This window comes from Sorex araneus, chromosome 8, assembly GCF_027595985.1.
Source record: "Sorex araneus isolate mSorAra2 chromosome 8, mSorAra2.pri, whole genome shotgun sequence".
NCBI classification, from domain to species: domain Eukaryota; kingdom Metazoa; phylum Chordata; class Mammalia; order Eulipotyphla; family Soricidae; genus Sorex; species Sorex araneus.
In genome coordinates, this window is record NC_073309.1 from 32,670,589 (window position 1) to 32,687,441 (window position 16,853).

The following is a 16,853-nucleotide window of genomic DNA, read 5'->3' on the forward strand; positions in this document are numbered from 1 at the left end:
ACCTGGAATTATAGTTTCATATATTTCGATTTTAAAAACAATTGATCATATTTTACATTGTAAGTCTAAAAAACAGCTAAAATTTAACTGTTAAGCTAGTCTGAAATATTCTGGGCCAAAACTGAGCCTCTGCACTATATTTTAAACTTTGCATGCATGAGGCCCTTGTTTAGACTGCAATGCAGATATTCATACACACACACACACACACACACACAGAGTTTTCTGACCATAAGTTTAATTTAATTTTTTTTTCTTTTTGGGTCACACCCGGCGATTCATACGGGTTACTCCTGGCTTTGTACTCAGGAATTACTCCTGGCAGTGCTGGGGGACCATATGGGATGCTGGAAATCGAAGCCAGGTCGGCAGCGTGCAAGGCTAGCCCTAACCGTTGTACTATCGCTCCAGCCCCACCTTTTATGGATCAGTCAAAGGTGACTGAAGCTTACCACCACTAAAAAACCTAAGTTAGTTTATTCACTGTGTCATAAATCTTGGCTAAAATATCTAGCAATCAGCTTGAAAAGATAAAAAAGTATCACCTGTCTACTTTAAAATAGCATAGTATAATTAGCTCCTATTCCAATTGCAGATCTCATATGCTGCTACTAGGAAAAATGATGATCATTTTAACATAGTATGATTAATGTCAGTAAAAAAGTAAGCTATTCATCATTACATAATTCCTCCTTTCATGTAGCACTGCACTAAAACGAGCATGATTTTGCTCTATTTGTCCCCCTGGAGTCAGGAACAAGAGTTTTAATAGAGGCAAATTGTATCATGAATAACAGGAATCAGGCCTTGGATACATAGGAAGAACTATATCGTTGGAATATAATGAGCTCAATAAAATATTCTGTGTTTAGTTCTTCACCTAAAAAAAGAAAATAATCATTGTAAAAAAAATCAGGATATGCTAAAATTCTCTTTAAAATTTTCTAAGTCAGTGATATGGCTTAGCAATTGAGTACATGTCTTGCCTTTGGCTTTGATCACAGCACAGAAATATAACGATGATGCAAATAATAATAATTAACAACAACAATAATAATACTCTGTCTTTAATATAAACAAGTATTAAATCAAGACTAAAATATTCCAGGATAATCAGCCAATCAGACTCGATTTTAATAAATATCTTCTGTTTTTCTTTTCTTATGCAAGTAAACTAAAAACAGTATTTTTTCATTTGACTGAGGAAAGTAAAAGAGCATTTGGGTTCAAGTAAATAACACTAGGTCATCAGGATATACTTACTACTTGTAAAAGTCCTAAAGTTCTATTGGAAACTGACAATATACATCTACTCCCAGTGTTAAATTGTATGGATGTGAACTCAAGTTTTAACATAATCACTTTACTTTCTATTTGAATAATTACCTACAATTTTAACTTGAATTTTATAAATGTATTGATAACAAATTATGTGCTAATTATTCTACAATATTAGGTATTTTATATCTAAACCAGAACTACATTCTTAAAAATATAAAACTATGGAAGAAATTAGACACTTAAATTCTATCACTAGTATATTAGTTTCTTGAATTCTGTCACTAATATATTAGAAAGCGTCAAAGAAAATATAAAAAATTTATTTGATCAAAATAATGTAACATGACTATATATCAGCACTAATTTGAGGTCTATATTCTATTTAATTTACTTAACAGCAATAAATTTAACACTGTCCTGGAACAGGTTGTTTCTTTGCATAAAGGTATCCTCTCCCCTCCCCTCTGGACTGTGCTTCAATGCTTATGCTTTTTTCTTAATTATTGAAGCAGTGTGATTAAAATACTGTTTTTTTGGTTTTTTTTGGGTTTTTTTTGCTTTTGAGGCCACACCTGGCAGTGCTCAAGGTCACTCCTGGATCTGCACTATGGAATTACTCCTGGTGGTGCACAGCAGACCATATGGGATGCAGAGATAAAATCCAGGTTGACTGCGTGCAAGGCAAGCACTCTACTCACTGTACTCTCTCCAGGCATAATTTATAGTACTTTTAGTGATAAGGTTTCATGCATACAACCTTCCAATATCACACCCTCCACCAGAATATCCTCTACCATCTGCCACTGTTTCAGAATCCCCTCACCCAAATCACATTCCCACTCTTCATTGGTCCAGTTCTGTAAACTAGTTCTCAGTTTTTACAGTCTTTAGCATTTGTTATTCTCATACAATATTTCTTTATAGCCAAACTACTCCTAAAAGTATATGAAATAGACATACACAAAAAATAACCTTTTAAGATCTCAATACACATACGCAAATCAAACAGTCAAATAGAAGCAAAGTTTTCAATAATTGTTGAAGACTTAAAAGTAAAACAACTAGAAGACTCAAATTACTCATAAATTTTTTAATTAATTTTAGGAGCTGGAGAGACAGTACAGGAGTCAATGTGAGACTTGTTTGTGGACTGCCCTGGGGTCACAAATCGCTGGCACCACAGATGGTCCCCTCAGCACTGTTAGGGGTCACTCCTAAGTACTATCAGAAATAGCCTCTGAGTACCATTAAGGTGTGACTCATCCCTGAAAAATAAATATGTGTGTATTATTTATTCCTTGCCAATAATACATATCATTACTAAACACAAAATATTAATAATTCTAAAGGGATTCTTCCTAATCTGTATAACTTCATTTGTAAAATTTCCTAAGATAATTAGAAATAAAAATTTTATAAATTTCAAAAGGAAATTTTCATGTAAACAAATCACCAACACTATATATTGTATAAAAATAAAAATAGGGACCCTCTGCGCCTAAAGACTTTGATTCCAGAGATCTAACATATTCGGGCATCCAGCGCAGCGTCCGATAGCAATGCACTGGGACTGCGAACTGGGCTACAACTCTGTACTGCCGGGGGTGGATTTTTTTTCCTCCCCACCCTGTCTTCCTGCATGGAAAGCGGCGGGCTGGCGGCACCCATGTGGCAGGCGCCATCTTCTAGACTCCAAACCCAGAGGTATTCGGTTTTTACTTTTGGGGCTCCCAGGAACTCATGGGAAGGGGGCGTAACCGGCACGCCCTTGGCCCAGATAAATCCGGAGCCGCTGAGCGCGAATTGGACCCTCTGCGCCTAAAGACTTTGAATTCAGAGACTTCTTACAGCAATGCACTGGGACTGTGAGCTGGGCTATGTAATTTCTGGCAGAATTTTCCCTGGACTTTATACAAAAATCCAAAACCGCGCGGATGCTACCGTGTCCGCGCGACTTAATATTTATAACTGTCAGCAATGTGAAACGGTTCCTTTTGAACAGGTCTGACTTGGTGGGGGGGAAACTCCAAATAATAACAGTAAGTTTTTGTTGAAATATTGAGGGTTTTTAATGTAGCAGCCACCTCTCTGGACTGTGAACTAAGCAAAAGCCCCACGCTGGCTGACGCGGAGTGTGAGTATGAGGCGCGGGAAGGGGGATGAGGGGGAAAAAGAAAAAAAAAAAAAGGGAAAAGGAAAAAGGGACAAAAAAGGAGAGAGAGAGTTATGTACTTGTAGCAGTGGGGCTACATATCTCTTCATTTCCAGCAATGAAAAAGTAATTATCAAATGTAGTAGGTCTGTCTATCTTGGGTGGAAACTCCAACAACTGTAGTGAGTTTTGTGTTGAGTTATGGAATGTAATCAAGGTAAAGAAAAAATAAAGTGAAGTTCATTGGTTATACAGTAGGGGGTAAGGGGTGGGGGCGGGGGCGGGGGGTATACTGGGGTTTTTGGTGGTGGAATGTGGGCACTGGTGAAGGGATGGGTGTTTGAATATTGTATGACTGACATAAAAACCTGAGAACTTTGTAACTTTCCACATGGTGATTAAATAAAAAGTTAAAAAAAAATAAAAATAAAAGGAGCACGGGCAGCGAGGCAGGTGAAGGAAGGAACGGAGCCAAGATGGTTGGTCTCACTTGCAGTTTATTCCAATCTTCCCTCTATACACTCTCCTCTGGAACTCTCCCCCAATTCTCCTCTGATTCTCCTCCTGCTTCTTTCTCCCCCATCCTACTTCATTCTCTCTCTCTCGATCTGTCGATCTGGCCCCCGTGTATCTGGCCCCCCAACCCACTCTTACAGCCTAGTTAAATCTCCCCAGCATGAGGGGGTTGGGGCATACACATAGGTGTGCTCAGCAATAGGGTAAGGTTCCTTTTTCTCAGGGGATGCTTCTCCTAGGACTTAATTCTCTTTCAGCAGGAAGATCCACCCAAGGGCGGAGTCCCATGAATGTGTTTCTCTTCTCCTCAGCCAGCAAACATATAAGAATTCATAATATTAATCATTTTGTATGGACACAATAAGAGATGCATTAAAGCTTATAGAATTGCTCTCCTGGGGCCATCTCAATCTCAGACTACAGTGCTCAGGCCAGAACAGTCTTTCCTATCCCTAGCAGGGTCCCAGTCTCATAATTACTATTGGATCATGACAGCATTTGTCTATGATCAAGCTCTTAACTTATAGTTAAGAATTAGGCACTTTGGCCAGGCCCATCTCGATGCCAGGGTAGCACATAACTCACCGCTTGCCCTGGATCCTTCCCGTCCCACGTCGGGGACCCTACTTTGGGGTGCTAGGAACTGAGGGCAACTGAGGTTTAAGTGGAGAAAGCAGATGCCCGGGAGGTAATAATATTCGAGGCCAATTAAGTCTTAAGTTATAAAAACATAATATCGTCTTCTTGTGTCTATACAAAAAAGACATAGCTTTAAAGTAAATTATTCAAAAGGCATAAAGAGGAGAGAAAGGCAATGTTATAATATTCAGTGTCCTAGGAATTTCTGACCTTACCAATTAACAGAGTTTGATTAGAGGAAGAGCAGATAAACTGGTAGAAGTGGTTACAGATAAACAAAGGAATGGGAGTGACTTTGGAGCACTCTGATGGGTGTGACTGATAAACCTAAGCTCCTAGTGGCAAGGGGGAAAGGACAAACCAATGATATCCAACAATATATGATAAAAGTAAAAAGGGCTTCAAAAATTATTCTAGGATAACTACCTTTTTATTTCTCTAAGTGGGATATACTTTCCTTGGTAGTTAAAAAAAAATTGTTACTTCAACTATAGAAAGTTGTATACTTTCCTTAGATGATGAGATAAAGAACATATTCTGCATTATGAACTTTTTGTACTTTATTACAACTAGATTTAACAGCCCCACATATTATAGTAAGAAAAACACTGTACAGAGAGAAAGAATAAAAGGAGCACTGATACCAGCTCTATCATTAACTGTTACATAACTTTAAATAAATCTGTTAACTATTCTAGGATCTGTTTTAAAATAGTCATTCTCAATGTCTGAAACCTACCTACTCAGTGAGAATGGCTAGTTCATTCTGCCATAAGTTAGTGCTGTTCTATAAAACCTAGAGAAGAAAACTTTTTGTCCACAAAGTCCTAAAAAAGCTTCATGAGAACCCTTATAAAAACAAAAAGAAGCCTAAATGGAGATGTGAGCAGTCACAAGTCACACAGTGAAGATAAGTCTTCACACTAGCTTACCTGTATGCTAGAGCCAAAGCCCAAGCACCAGCAGCACAGTACAGACTGTCCTGGACCTTGGCCTTCTGATCATCACCACAAGTTTTAGTGGGGAAGAGACCTGTGGTTGGACTTTGATACAGCAGCAATGTTGCCTTAACTACAATTGAAGACAAGACAAGGAATAAATTTGCGTAGCCATCCATTTCCTTTGAGAGTCCTTTTTGGTTTCTTCATCTCACTTCAGACAACTTTGTTCTTTCTAAATTTAGCTAAAGCATAGAACTTTTGAAGATGTAAAAACAACCCTGTAAATCACTCCAGACTAATTAGGAATTCACATGCATAAAGTGGTCCTTTCTTCTTCTGAGGGAAGGACTCTGCTCATTAGCATCTTTAAAAAGCTTAACCTGGGCTAGCATACATGACTTGCATGCTGGAGAGCTGGCTGGATCCCCAACACTGCATGGTTCTCCCAGAGCCACCAGGTTACTTTCAAGCACAAAGCCTGGGGACTTCTGAGTCTCACTTGGTGTGGCACAAAAAACAAAACCAAAATGAAGCCTTTAACATTCCGTTCATGATTGAATGTAACATCAAACATAAGGGACAAAAAGATCAGCCAAAAGAATGAAGCATAATTTTCAACAAATCAGATCAACAGGAAACCATACAACAAATATAGTTGTTGTATGGTTACAAATACTCTACTCAATATAGAGTAGAGTACATTTGCAAACCCAAAGGTAACTCAAACTGCTTAAAGGCCCTGTTTTTTATTTGTAACTAATTTGTACCAGGTCTTCAGAAGAATGTATTCATTTTACTGGCTATATTTTATGTTAGGGATATATTTAACATTTTTTTTTGCTTTTTGGGGTCACACCTGGCGATGCTCAGAGGTTACTCCTGGCTCTGCACTCAGGAATTACCCCTGTTGGTGCTCAAGGGACCATATGGGATGCTAGGAATCAAACCCGGGTCAGCCGCATGCAAGGCAAACACCCTACCCGCTGTGCTATTGGTCCAGCCCTATTTAACATTTTTAACTAAATGATATCCTTATAGAAAATAGAAACAAAAAGTAAATAATTGTTTTGTAAACATTTTATTTAAATACAAGTCTGAAATTAGTGTCTCACTAAATACCTCTTATAAAAGAGACTAAAAGGGCCTTGCATATGCCAAAGTGCTCTACTACTCAGCTACATTTCTGCTCCAAAATGGTTTTTCAAAGAACAAATGCACTCTGTTCCTTTACAAATTATTAAAGATGTAAATTTCTTTTTCTTAACCTATACTGATTTTGTCATTATTTCACACTACCAGAATACATATTAGTGAATCCAGAATTAAGAATTAATTCCTATAGTCCAAATTAAGGGCTGGAGCAGATAGCACAGTGGTTGGGCGTTCTCCCTTCACGCGGCCAACTCGAGTTCGATTCCTCCGCCCCTCTCAGAGAGCCCGGCAAGCTACCAAGAGTATGGAGCCCAAGCAGCAGATCCTGGCAAGCTACCCGTGCGTATTGGATATGCCAAAAACAGTAACAATAAGTCTCTCACTGAGAGACGTTACTGGTGCCCCCTCGAACAAATCGATGAGCAATGGGATAACAGTGACAGTGACAGTCCAAATTAAAATTTCTTTTAAAAGGTAGTTAAGGGGCATGGGAAATAGTTCACGTGGAAGAACATACTCCGAGAATATCTCCAAGGATGGAGTTTTATCTTCAGCGCCACATATTCTACCTCAGGTTTAGGCCTGGGGGTACCCCAAGCACTGTTAGGCTTGCATTAAATTGCCAGGCCTACAACAAACAATCAAAACTCACTGCAAGTGTGTCCAATAAATAAATGAATTGAGTTAATTAAATAAATACAAGTCTTCTTAGCTGGTTGTAGCTTCACAGATAAAAAGGGGCAATATAAAATACACTGGAATGCTTCCTATTAGTTTATTCACATTAAAAGATAAATTGTGCCAGACTCCTGAAATAAATAAAATAATAAATAAATAGGAACGTGATATTAACATTATAATGCTATAATCTCACTGAACTAGAAACAGCTATGAAAGTTTCAGGAATCCTTGTGAATTTTAGGTGAATGATCAAAGGACTCTAGGGAAGTGAGCAAAGAATCGTTCTATAAAATCTTCAGAAAGAATCTCAAGTTCCCAAATGTGGTAATGCTGGGAAGGCTAAAAAGATGGAAAGGATACTAGCAATGGTTAAAAAATTATTCAACAGGCAGTTATAATTTACTGGATTCCTTTTATAGTCTCATAATCAATATTTAACTAGAAAACACTGCTGCATACACAGGAACTACAAAAATTAAAATAAGAGATCAACATGATCCATGCAAGTGTACAATATCACAAAAATATAAGTAATAATCATAGCTACCTAAGGTCATATTTTCCTAAAGTTTTGCTTACCAATTCTATAATAATGATCCAATTTATCCCACAGAGTTTCACCATCAGGTCTTGGAAGATTAATACTTTTAAGAGGTTCATAAACTGAGCCTAAAAGAAAAATAAAAACCTATTAAATTCAGTCATTTAAATCCAAACAATGACAATATCTATACAAATGAAGAAGCCCTACTTAGTAACCCGGTTTTTACTTTTATGTGTGAACTATCATATTTAGATACAAATAAGAAAATTGGTGGAGAGGTAAGAAAGCACCCTTGAAATAAATATAGAAAATTTGTAATTATTATGGAACACTCCTATCCTCAACTTCAGCAGTCAAAAGAACTATTTTATGAATATGCTGTTCCTCACAACTCAAACATCAAAAATACTCATGGTGACCATTGGCTCAATAATTTCATTTCTTTTTGAGAAATATATCTATTTGTAAGCCCTGAAATCTAAACCTTTGGCTAATAATCAGGCAATTTTGTTTTCTTCTTTCCTCTCTTATTTTCTTTTTCTATTTCTTTCTTTCTTTCTTTCTTTCTTTCTTTCTTTCTTTCTTTCTTTCTTTCTTTCTTTCTTTCTTTCTTTCTTTCCTTTGTTCCTTCCTTCTTACCTTTCCTTCTTTTTTTTTTTTTTTGGTGTTTGGGGCTACACTCCTGGCTCTGCACTCAGGATCCAATTGGGGCTCAGGAGATCTCATATGGTGTTTTACCCAAGTGAGCAGCATGCAAGGCAAGCACCCTGTTCACTGTATTATCGCTCTAGCCCTCTATCAAGCAATTTTCTATCACATCCCCCAAACCCCAGAGAAAATACGTAATCTCACATGTCAAAATCCATCCACTCCACAAATATTCACTGAGTTAGTTTTTACTCTGGAACTTTGATCCCTACTTTTTCTTTGGTAGACAATCCTCTTCCCTTATTACCTGGACCATAAATAAAACCATTTCTATTTATCAGCTATGAAAATTACATCATGGTTACATAACACAATAATCATAATAATTTCCCATAAGATGGATACAGAAAATTGTTCACTTGCCTAGTACATTTTCTCAACTATTGAGTGAAAGGAAGACATCTGAACCTTCAGTCATCAGACTATTCTCTTTCACTCTTGTTAAAAGCACTCAGAAATAATCAACATCTCAAGGTCACAACTAATCCACCTCCGCATTCAGGTAATGCATGCCATAATAGTCTAACAACATAGTGCAAGACTGAATCTATAATTGACTTGGGGAGAACTGTTGTACCATGCATTAAAAATCCCTTTTAAAGAAAATTAATATATTTATATCTGTAAAATTATTATTTTAAGTATTCCTTTATATTTAAGTAGGCAGTGAGCATGATGAAGAAAAAGATCTATTCATTCAATTCTACCATTATCTTCTGTTGGAAGAGAGTTGATTTGTAGATAAAAACAAGAAATATGAAATGACTTGTTCTAAGTGAACAGATAGTCTTTAAAGAGTAGTCCTCAAAATAGCATTGACCAGATGGCTCCATGGTAAAGAATAGAATGATCTATCAAAATATAAATGTATCAGGACTCCCATACAAATGTAACGTAACGACCTACCCATGGCCCCTGGTTCTGTGCATTCAGTAATCTGTAAGTGTATGGGCAAGTATAAATATATGGGCGACTTATTGGAATGGAAAAACATGTCTATTGCTTACACTTTAGATGAGCATTCAAAAGGTCTATATTCTCAGAGAAATGTATTAGTAATCAATAAAATGAAGTCATGTACAAATCAAAAATTTTTAATTAATTTTGCACACATATGTACAAGACTTAAAGAAAACCCACTTTTGCTGAGCTGGAAGAATAGTGGATATACAATCCTTCCAACTTGGCAAATAATGACAACTATTATTATTTAAACTCTTTTAGTGTAACTCCTGTTTAAGATAATACAAGAAAAATCACAAAAAGTTGTATACATATATATCATTTCAATAGGATAATGTATACCATATAATAATGGGTATATATATACATATATAAAACACAAATGTATTTAGTATGTTATTAGACAATATCCAGTGCTGCTGATGGCAGGGAATGGGGTAAAGTAAGAGAAATACATCTATCAGTGCTCTGGTGGGCACTGCTAGGGATTAAACTCAGGGTCTTGCACATGCTTGGCATATATACTACTCAAGGTATCTAACTCTGCAAAATTTATTTTTTTTAAAGTGCTACTACATTTAAAACGCCTTTCCCCAAAAAGTGATTAGAAATTCTCTCTTCCATTTCTTAGTGAAATCACCAATGCAATTTCTTAGAGGCAACAATAAGCAAAAAGAAAAATTAAACTTTTAAAAAAAATTATCCAGTTAAAGCTAAAAGAAATGTTTCAAAGTATAAAAGTAAAAACATCTCATTTATTAAGAATCAAATTTTTTAAGACTTCCTGTATCTTCAAAGAAAGCTTAAGATGTGCAAGAAACAGATTGAGTAAATAAATGTTAACATTTTAGTGACCAGCATTGTATTAGTATTGAAGGAGCTCCATAAAATTAGACAATGTTGCTCCACACAATTTATGATGAACAGTACAACAAATCTGAAGTTCAAGTAAAAATAATCAACGGTAATGCATTAAACAAAAATTAGACAGCAGGAAATCATTAATATAAATAAAACTGTGACAGAGAAAATAATCAATAGCACAAGAATTCCCCAAACAATAAAACAAAAAAATAACAGAAAATTTTAATAATCATTTATAGTTCAAATCAAAATACATTTTTACTTGGGGGTAAGCGGAGGTGCTGGGCACACCCAGCAGTGCTCAGAGGACCAAATGTATTATAATCAAATCCAGCTTGCAAAGCATGAGCTCCAGTTCTATAGCTTTGTCCCAACCCCAGAAATATATTTAAAATGTAAATTTTTCCTTTAGATGTGTTTTTGTCTTTGAATTATGACTATACATAAATTTCACAAAGTAAAATGAAGCTTCTTTGTTATCTACTTTTAAATGAATTTAAATGTATTGATCTGATTTTTGCTTGTAAATTTCCTTCGTACAGAAAAATGCAATCCACATCTTCATATCAGAATACATTAGTATCAAATAGATACACCAGCAAACAATACAATGGAAGTAGAAATTACTATTTATAGAAAAATACTAAGGCATCTTTATTAGAAAGAAAAAGGATAAAGACTTATACAGGGTTATTTAACTACAAGAAGATTAAAAGAGTTTTTAAAAATATTTTCATGACACAAAACAATATTAATAGTATAAATTTAATAAATAGAAACTTCATGAATTTTGCACTATAAAATACCCAACGAGGTTTCTGTGGAACTCTATAAAACCAAAACTAGGAACTTTTAAAATACTTAAAAGATGATACAGCAGGAAATTCAAGGTGGAAAACAGATCAGTAAATCAAACAATAATACTCTATTATTTTGGCATAATGCTACCTTGTATTATATGATTCAATGTTCTTAAATATATTTTTTAAAGTTACTGATCAAAATTCTGATGCTCTGATTAGATTTATAGTTTTCAATGTATGTGATGAAATAAGATAATAATATCAATATTAATGTCTGTAAATAATATATAAATGCACTGCACATATAACAAGCCACCAAGCCTTACAGATTATGAGGAAAGGAAAGGTAAAATAATGTTTTGAATGAGAACACAAGGAATTATTAGTGAATTCCTTAAAATAAAAGTAAAATCCATTTTTCCTGTGGGACTCAGAGAATAAAGAATTCAGCATTCTGCAATTTCTATAAATGATATCCATTTCAAATAATAAACTAAGATAAAATTATACAAAGAACTAAAATCTGGGAGGGCAGGTAATCATAATAACATACCTAATACTTAGAGTTATGAAACTTATGTCTTATGAAACAAGATACTATATACTAAAAATTTTGTGATATGCTAGACAAAAAAGGTTTTGGCAAGAGAAGTATAAATGATAAAGTGCTAATGATAAATTTTATTAAAATTCTGAACCAAGCATGCCCTTTCAAAGGAGAGAGAATTTTATGTTAAACTAAATCCTCAGAAAAGCCTGTACAATTCCAATTTTTAATAATGCACATAGAAATCACCAAAGGCAAATGACTACTGGCTGCTATGTATCCCAGTACACTGTTTACAGTACAGCTAACTTATTTGCTATTCCTGTCAGTGGATAAATACCTTACTTACTGTTTGTCATCATAAGAAATATTGTAAAAACATTCTCATTTATAAACAGCCTGGAATGTGTAGGAACCAACAAGCAACAACAGAGGCATCAACGTAAAAAATTGGGGAAGTTCAGGAGTTGGTTATGAAATAGCCATTACTGGAATCAAATGGTAAAAAACAGAAAACAGGTAACCTTGGGAGTCCACATCCAGCTAGCTGTGCTCAGGGAGTACTACTGACTCTACATTTTAGGATCATTTCTGGTAGGCTCGGCTCAGCAGACCATAAGTGGTGCTGGGCATAGGACCTGGGTCCATGTAAATAAGTCCCTTACCCACTGTACTGTCTCTCCAGCCATTTAAACTAGATCATTTTTTTAGTTTTGCTTTTTGGGTCACACCCGATGATGCACAGGGGTTATTCCTGGCTCTGCACTCAGGAATTACCCCTGGCAGTGCTCAGGGGACCATATGGGATGCTGAGAATTGAACCCGGGTCAGCCTCATGCAAGGCAAACGCCCTACCCACTGTGCTATCACTCCAGCCCCATAGATCATTATTTAAAGCAAAGATTTTACTCGAGTCATCTTTTTACTTTAGTTGTCTTACTTTTACACCTTACTATTACACCTTGAATTTATTTACATCAGTAACAGTGTACTGGAAGCACTATCTGGCTGCTTATGTCAAAAAACAATAGTTTCTCAACTTTGCATTGAGTGATGTCACATAGAATTCAACTGAAACAAAAACACATGCAAAGTCTAAAAAAGTGTCGTTAACTAAGGGAAATCCCAGGAGTAACAGGTGAAAATTCCAAAAATGGGGGTTCACAGCACAAAACTAGACGGGCAACAGGTAGAAAATTAAGGGGCATAAGAATAAAATTAGAGGGGCCAGAGCGATAGTACAGCCAGTAGGGTGTTTGCCTTGCACATCACTGACCTGGGTTCAATCCCCAGCATCCCATAAGGTCCCCCATGTACCACCGGGAATAATTCCTGAGTGCAGAACCAGGAGTAAACTTCTGAGTAGTTCCAGGTATGGCCCCAAAAGAAAAATTTTAAAAGAAACAAGGGCCAGAATAATTAGACATTACACAGATTGGAAGAAAATATTTGCCTACCACTAATCTGATAAAGGACTACTATCCAAAATATATAAAGCATTAGTAGAACTTTACAAGAAAAATATTAATCTCTTTCAAAAGAATGGGGGAAAAGAATTTCATGTCACACCAGTGATATTGGTACACATCACAAGTACAAAAACAATGAGTGTTGGTGTAGATGTGCAAAAAATGCGATCATTCACTGCTGGTCAAAATAGGGACTGGTTCAGTCGTCTTGGAAATCAAAATGGATACTCCTCAAAACACTAAAACTTGAGATCCCATATTACTCAGCAATTCCACTTCTTAGTATCTGCCCCAAGCACTCATAAACACTTTTCAGAAAAGACATTTTTTCACTCTTATGTTCTATTTGGCTATTCACAACAGCTAAAATCTGGAAACCACCCAACCAAGAATAAGTTATTGCGTAAAGAAGAGATAGTATATATACACAACTGAATACTACTTGGACTAAGAAAAAACATCATGTAATTTTCTGCCAACTAGCTGGATCTAGAGTATCCTGCAGAGTAAACTTAGTCAGGAGAGGGACATATACAAAGTGATCTCTCTCGTATGTGGGATAGTAAGGAAATAACAAATGCAACAAGAAATGAAAACTGGTCTTTAGAAAGAAGCTTACCACAGAGGAGGTAAGTGTTTGGGTGGGGGAAATCTGGGGGGATGCTGAGACAATGGCTGAGGGAAGTGAACATTCTGAGGTAGGATGTGGGTACTGGATTGTGTTATGCATGAAACCTTATCATTAACTGTATTGTATCATTAGCATAAACAGTATTGTAAACCAGAGTGCCTAAAATAAAATTTAAATAAATAAACATATAATGAAAAAACAATGCCATACTACAAGAACAGCTTAGTATAAGAATATTATATTTTCTAAGGTACAGTTATAGATCTTAGATTTTTTTACATATCTATAAATATGTGTAAATAACTAAAGAGTTAATAAAGACAATCATTGTTAAAAATGACTTCAATTAAAAAGAGAAGATTTTTTACTGTATATATCTAAAGATTCTAAAAAATAGTCATTTATGCCTTGTATTTTTTTAATGAGAAAGGAAAGTTCTGAATCTACTACTATACATTGCACAAGATATTTTATCCTGTATCATTGCACTGACAGTACTCTAAGATGAGATCCAAAGTAGTAAAGTTATGAAATGGGTATTTTAATTTGAACACAGTGCACTCTGAAGAAAAATACTATATATGTTGTCATTTATCCTATTCAATGAAACCTCATAAAACTACCCTGACAAAAAATACTGACTCCCTAAACACTGCTTTCATTTTCTGCCTTAAACTACAAAATTATGCATATATATGTATATTTTATTAACATTATTAACAACATTAATTCATTATCATAGTCCAACCAAACTCAACTTTTTAGGTCTATCCATTTCTCCATGACAAACTAGGTAAGAAACAAAAAATAAAACATAAAATAATAAATATGAAAAAATATAATTTTATACAAATGAAGTAAAAATTTCTATTTAACTTATCCAAATAAGATGTGAAAAGGCCATTTCACTTATATCATTTTATTTTAAATCAAAAAGTATTAAGTTCTTCCAGTGACCTTTATAGAAGGAGCACAGACTATAAAATCTATTTAAGGATATAAAATCTGGTTGATGTTTCATGTGCTGACCTTATGAATACCAATCACTCATTACTCATTTCATTATCCTTTCTTACTTATAGTCTAAAGCACCTGGCCATAATATACCACAGATTTATATAATTTCTATTCCAATAATTCTAATATTTCAAAAATGTCTTTGGGAATCCTCTCTAGGAAAAAAATGCTTTCAGAAGTAGCACAGGTTATTACATTTTCTCAACATTGTTTCATGGACTAGCAACCTCAGGGTGAGGAAATCTGTCATTATTATGAGCACTTAATAAATTTATTGAACTAATGAAACTATAAATTATATCCTTTGATGCCTAAAATTTGCTAAACGTCACCAGTATAAGCTGCAACAAGATGATCTCATTGGACAAACTGTGTCGAGAAAGATTCATTCAGGTGCAACACATTGGGACCACTCACATTCCAACTTGGGTAGTGTGTAATTCCTTTCTTTTACTTTAGGGGGTTCCCCTCTTACTTTCCTCTCTCACAGTTCTTATACAAAGCTATTTAATGTCACAAAAAAAAAAAGATTCGGTCATCGATAACCTACATGAGGGATGACCATAAATATAGTAATTTAATACACTACATTTCTACTTTTTCATTCTATCCTACTTGTTTTTTTCCAACTATTAATCAAAAAAGTATCTGAATGAGAACATGAAAAGATATGATTACAAAGTTAACTCACAAGAAATTGAAAATTGTTATTTCATATCTATAAGGCAAACACCCTACCCGCTGTGCTACCACTCCAGCCCCATCCCAAGGTTCTGATGCTCCCAGAAACTCTGCATTGCCAGACCCTAGTAGTAAATGTCTGAACCAACTGGGTGAATGCTACGAGGACTTTGGGGTTGCTCCTCAAATTCTAATCCAATTCTAATACTTTAAGTATGACTTAAATAGTTTTATGCTTATTATATAAGATCATGGAATCCTACTTAGAAGTTTATTACGTAAGACTATTGAATCTTATCATATAAGAATGCCTGCAGGGAAGCTTCTAAATCACATCATTATTCTATAAATGATAAGTACTTACATCATTTCTCTCTAAATGACAAGTTGCAAGAGATAGATATGAAATATGTCAGTAGAAATTTCCAATTATAACCACTACTATGTAATTACTACTTCCATTTTATTGTCTACCTTTACTTCCATTCAATTTGTTATACAACTCCCTGAAAATGAAGGAGTTTTATTACATTTAGAAGCAGTTACCAAATTGAAACTGACACTATGTGATCAACAAATACTAAAGGATTAACAAATATAAAACTATGCATGACAAAGAGACTAGAAGAAAATTCAAATAATGCCCATTAATTTCTAATAAAATTTGTTGGAAATTTAACTAATATCATTAAGACCACTAACCTCAAGAATGGAAGCGCTGAACTGGCAACTCAAACATACTGGTTTGACTGAATAAAAAGATCCATTTTACTAACAAAGCTTAGAGTACACCAGCAAACTGGTAAGGACAGAGTCATTATTGAAAGGTAGCTGCAGAAATTGCACCAGCCACACATAGGAACAGTGTGGCCATGCCTAATGGTAATTGAGAGTACTCATATTTATCAAAAGAGAATCCTTAATTTAGAGCGCAAGACCAAGCATCTAACATACTGGGTCAAAGACAGGGAAGGGACAAAAATATAAAAATTCCGTATCAGGATAGTGTTATATTAGTTTGCTTTCATAGTCCATACCTATGGAGCAAGGTACCTCACTTCAGGGCATGCTCTAACTGTAAACTCTCAGGTCACTTTCCAGACACACTTAATCAGTGGGCTGAAGCGATTAGCACAGCGGTAAGGCGTTCGCCTTTCACGAGGCTAACCTGTGTTCGATACTTTCAACCTTCCTGGAGAGCCTGACAAGCTACCGAGAGTATCCCGCCCGCACGGCAGAGCCTGGCAAGCTACCAGTGGCGTAT

General features: G+C 35.4%; 1 protein-coding gene across 2 annotated transcripts in view; it reads right to left on the reverse strand.

The window, feature by feature from the left end:
- The window catches only part of PHKB (phosphorylase kinase regulatory subunit beta), a 262,109-nt gene that overhangs the window by 218,276 nt on the left and 26,980 nt on the right, over positions 1-16,853 (reverse strand). For both annotated transcript variants that reach the window (XM_004600687.2, XM_055146377.1), the window contains 2 exons: positions 7,942-8,031; positions 5,521-5,659 (listed from right to left, as the gene is read on the reverse strand). In XM_004600687.2, coding sequence (XP_004600744.2) covers positions 5,521-5,659; positions 7,942-8,031 — 229 coding nt within the window. The remainder of the gene's footprint in view (positions 1-5,520; positions 5,660-7,941; positions 8,032-16,853) is intronic.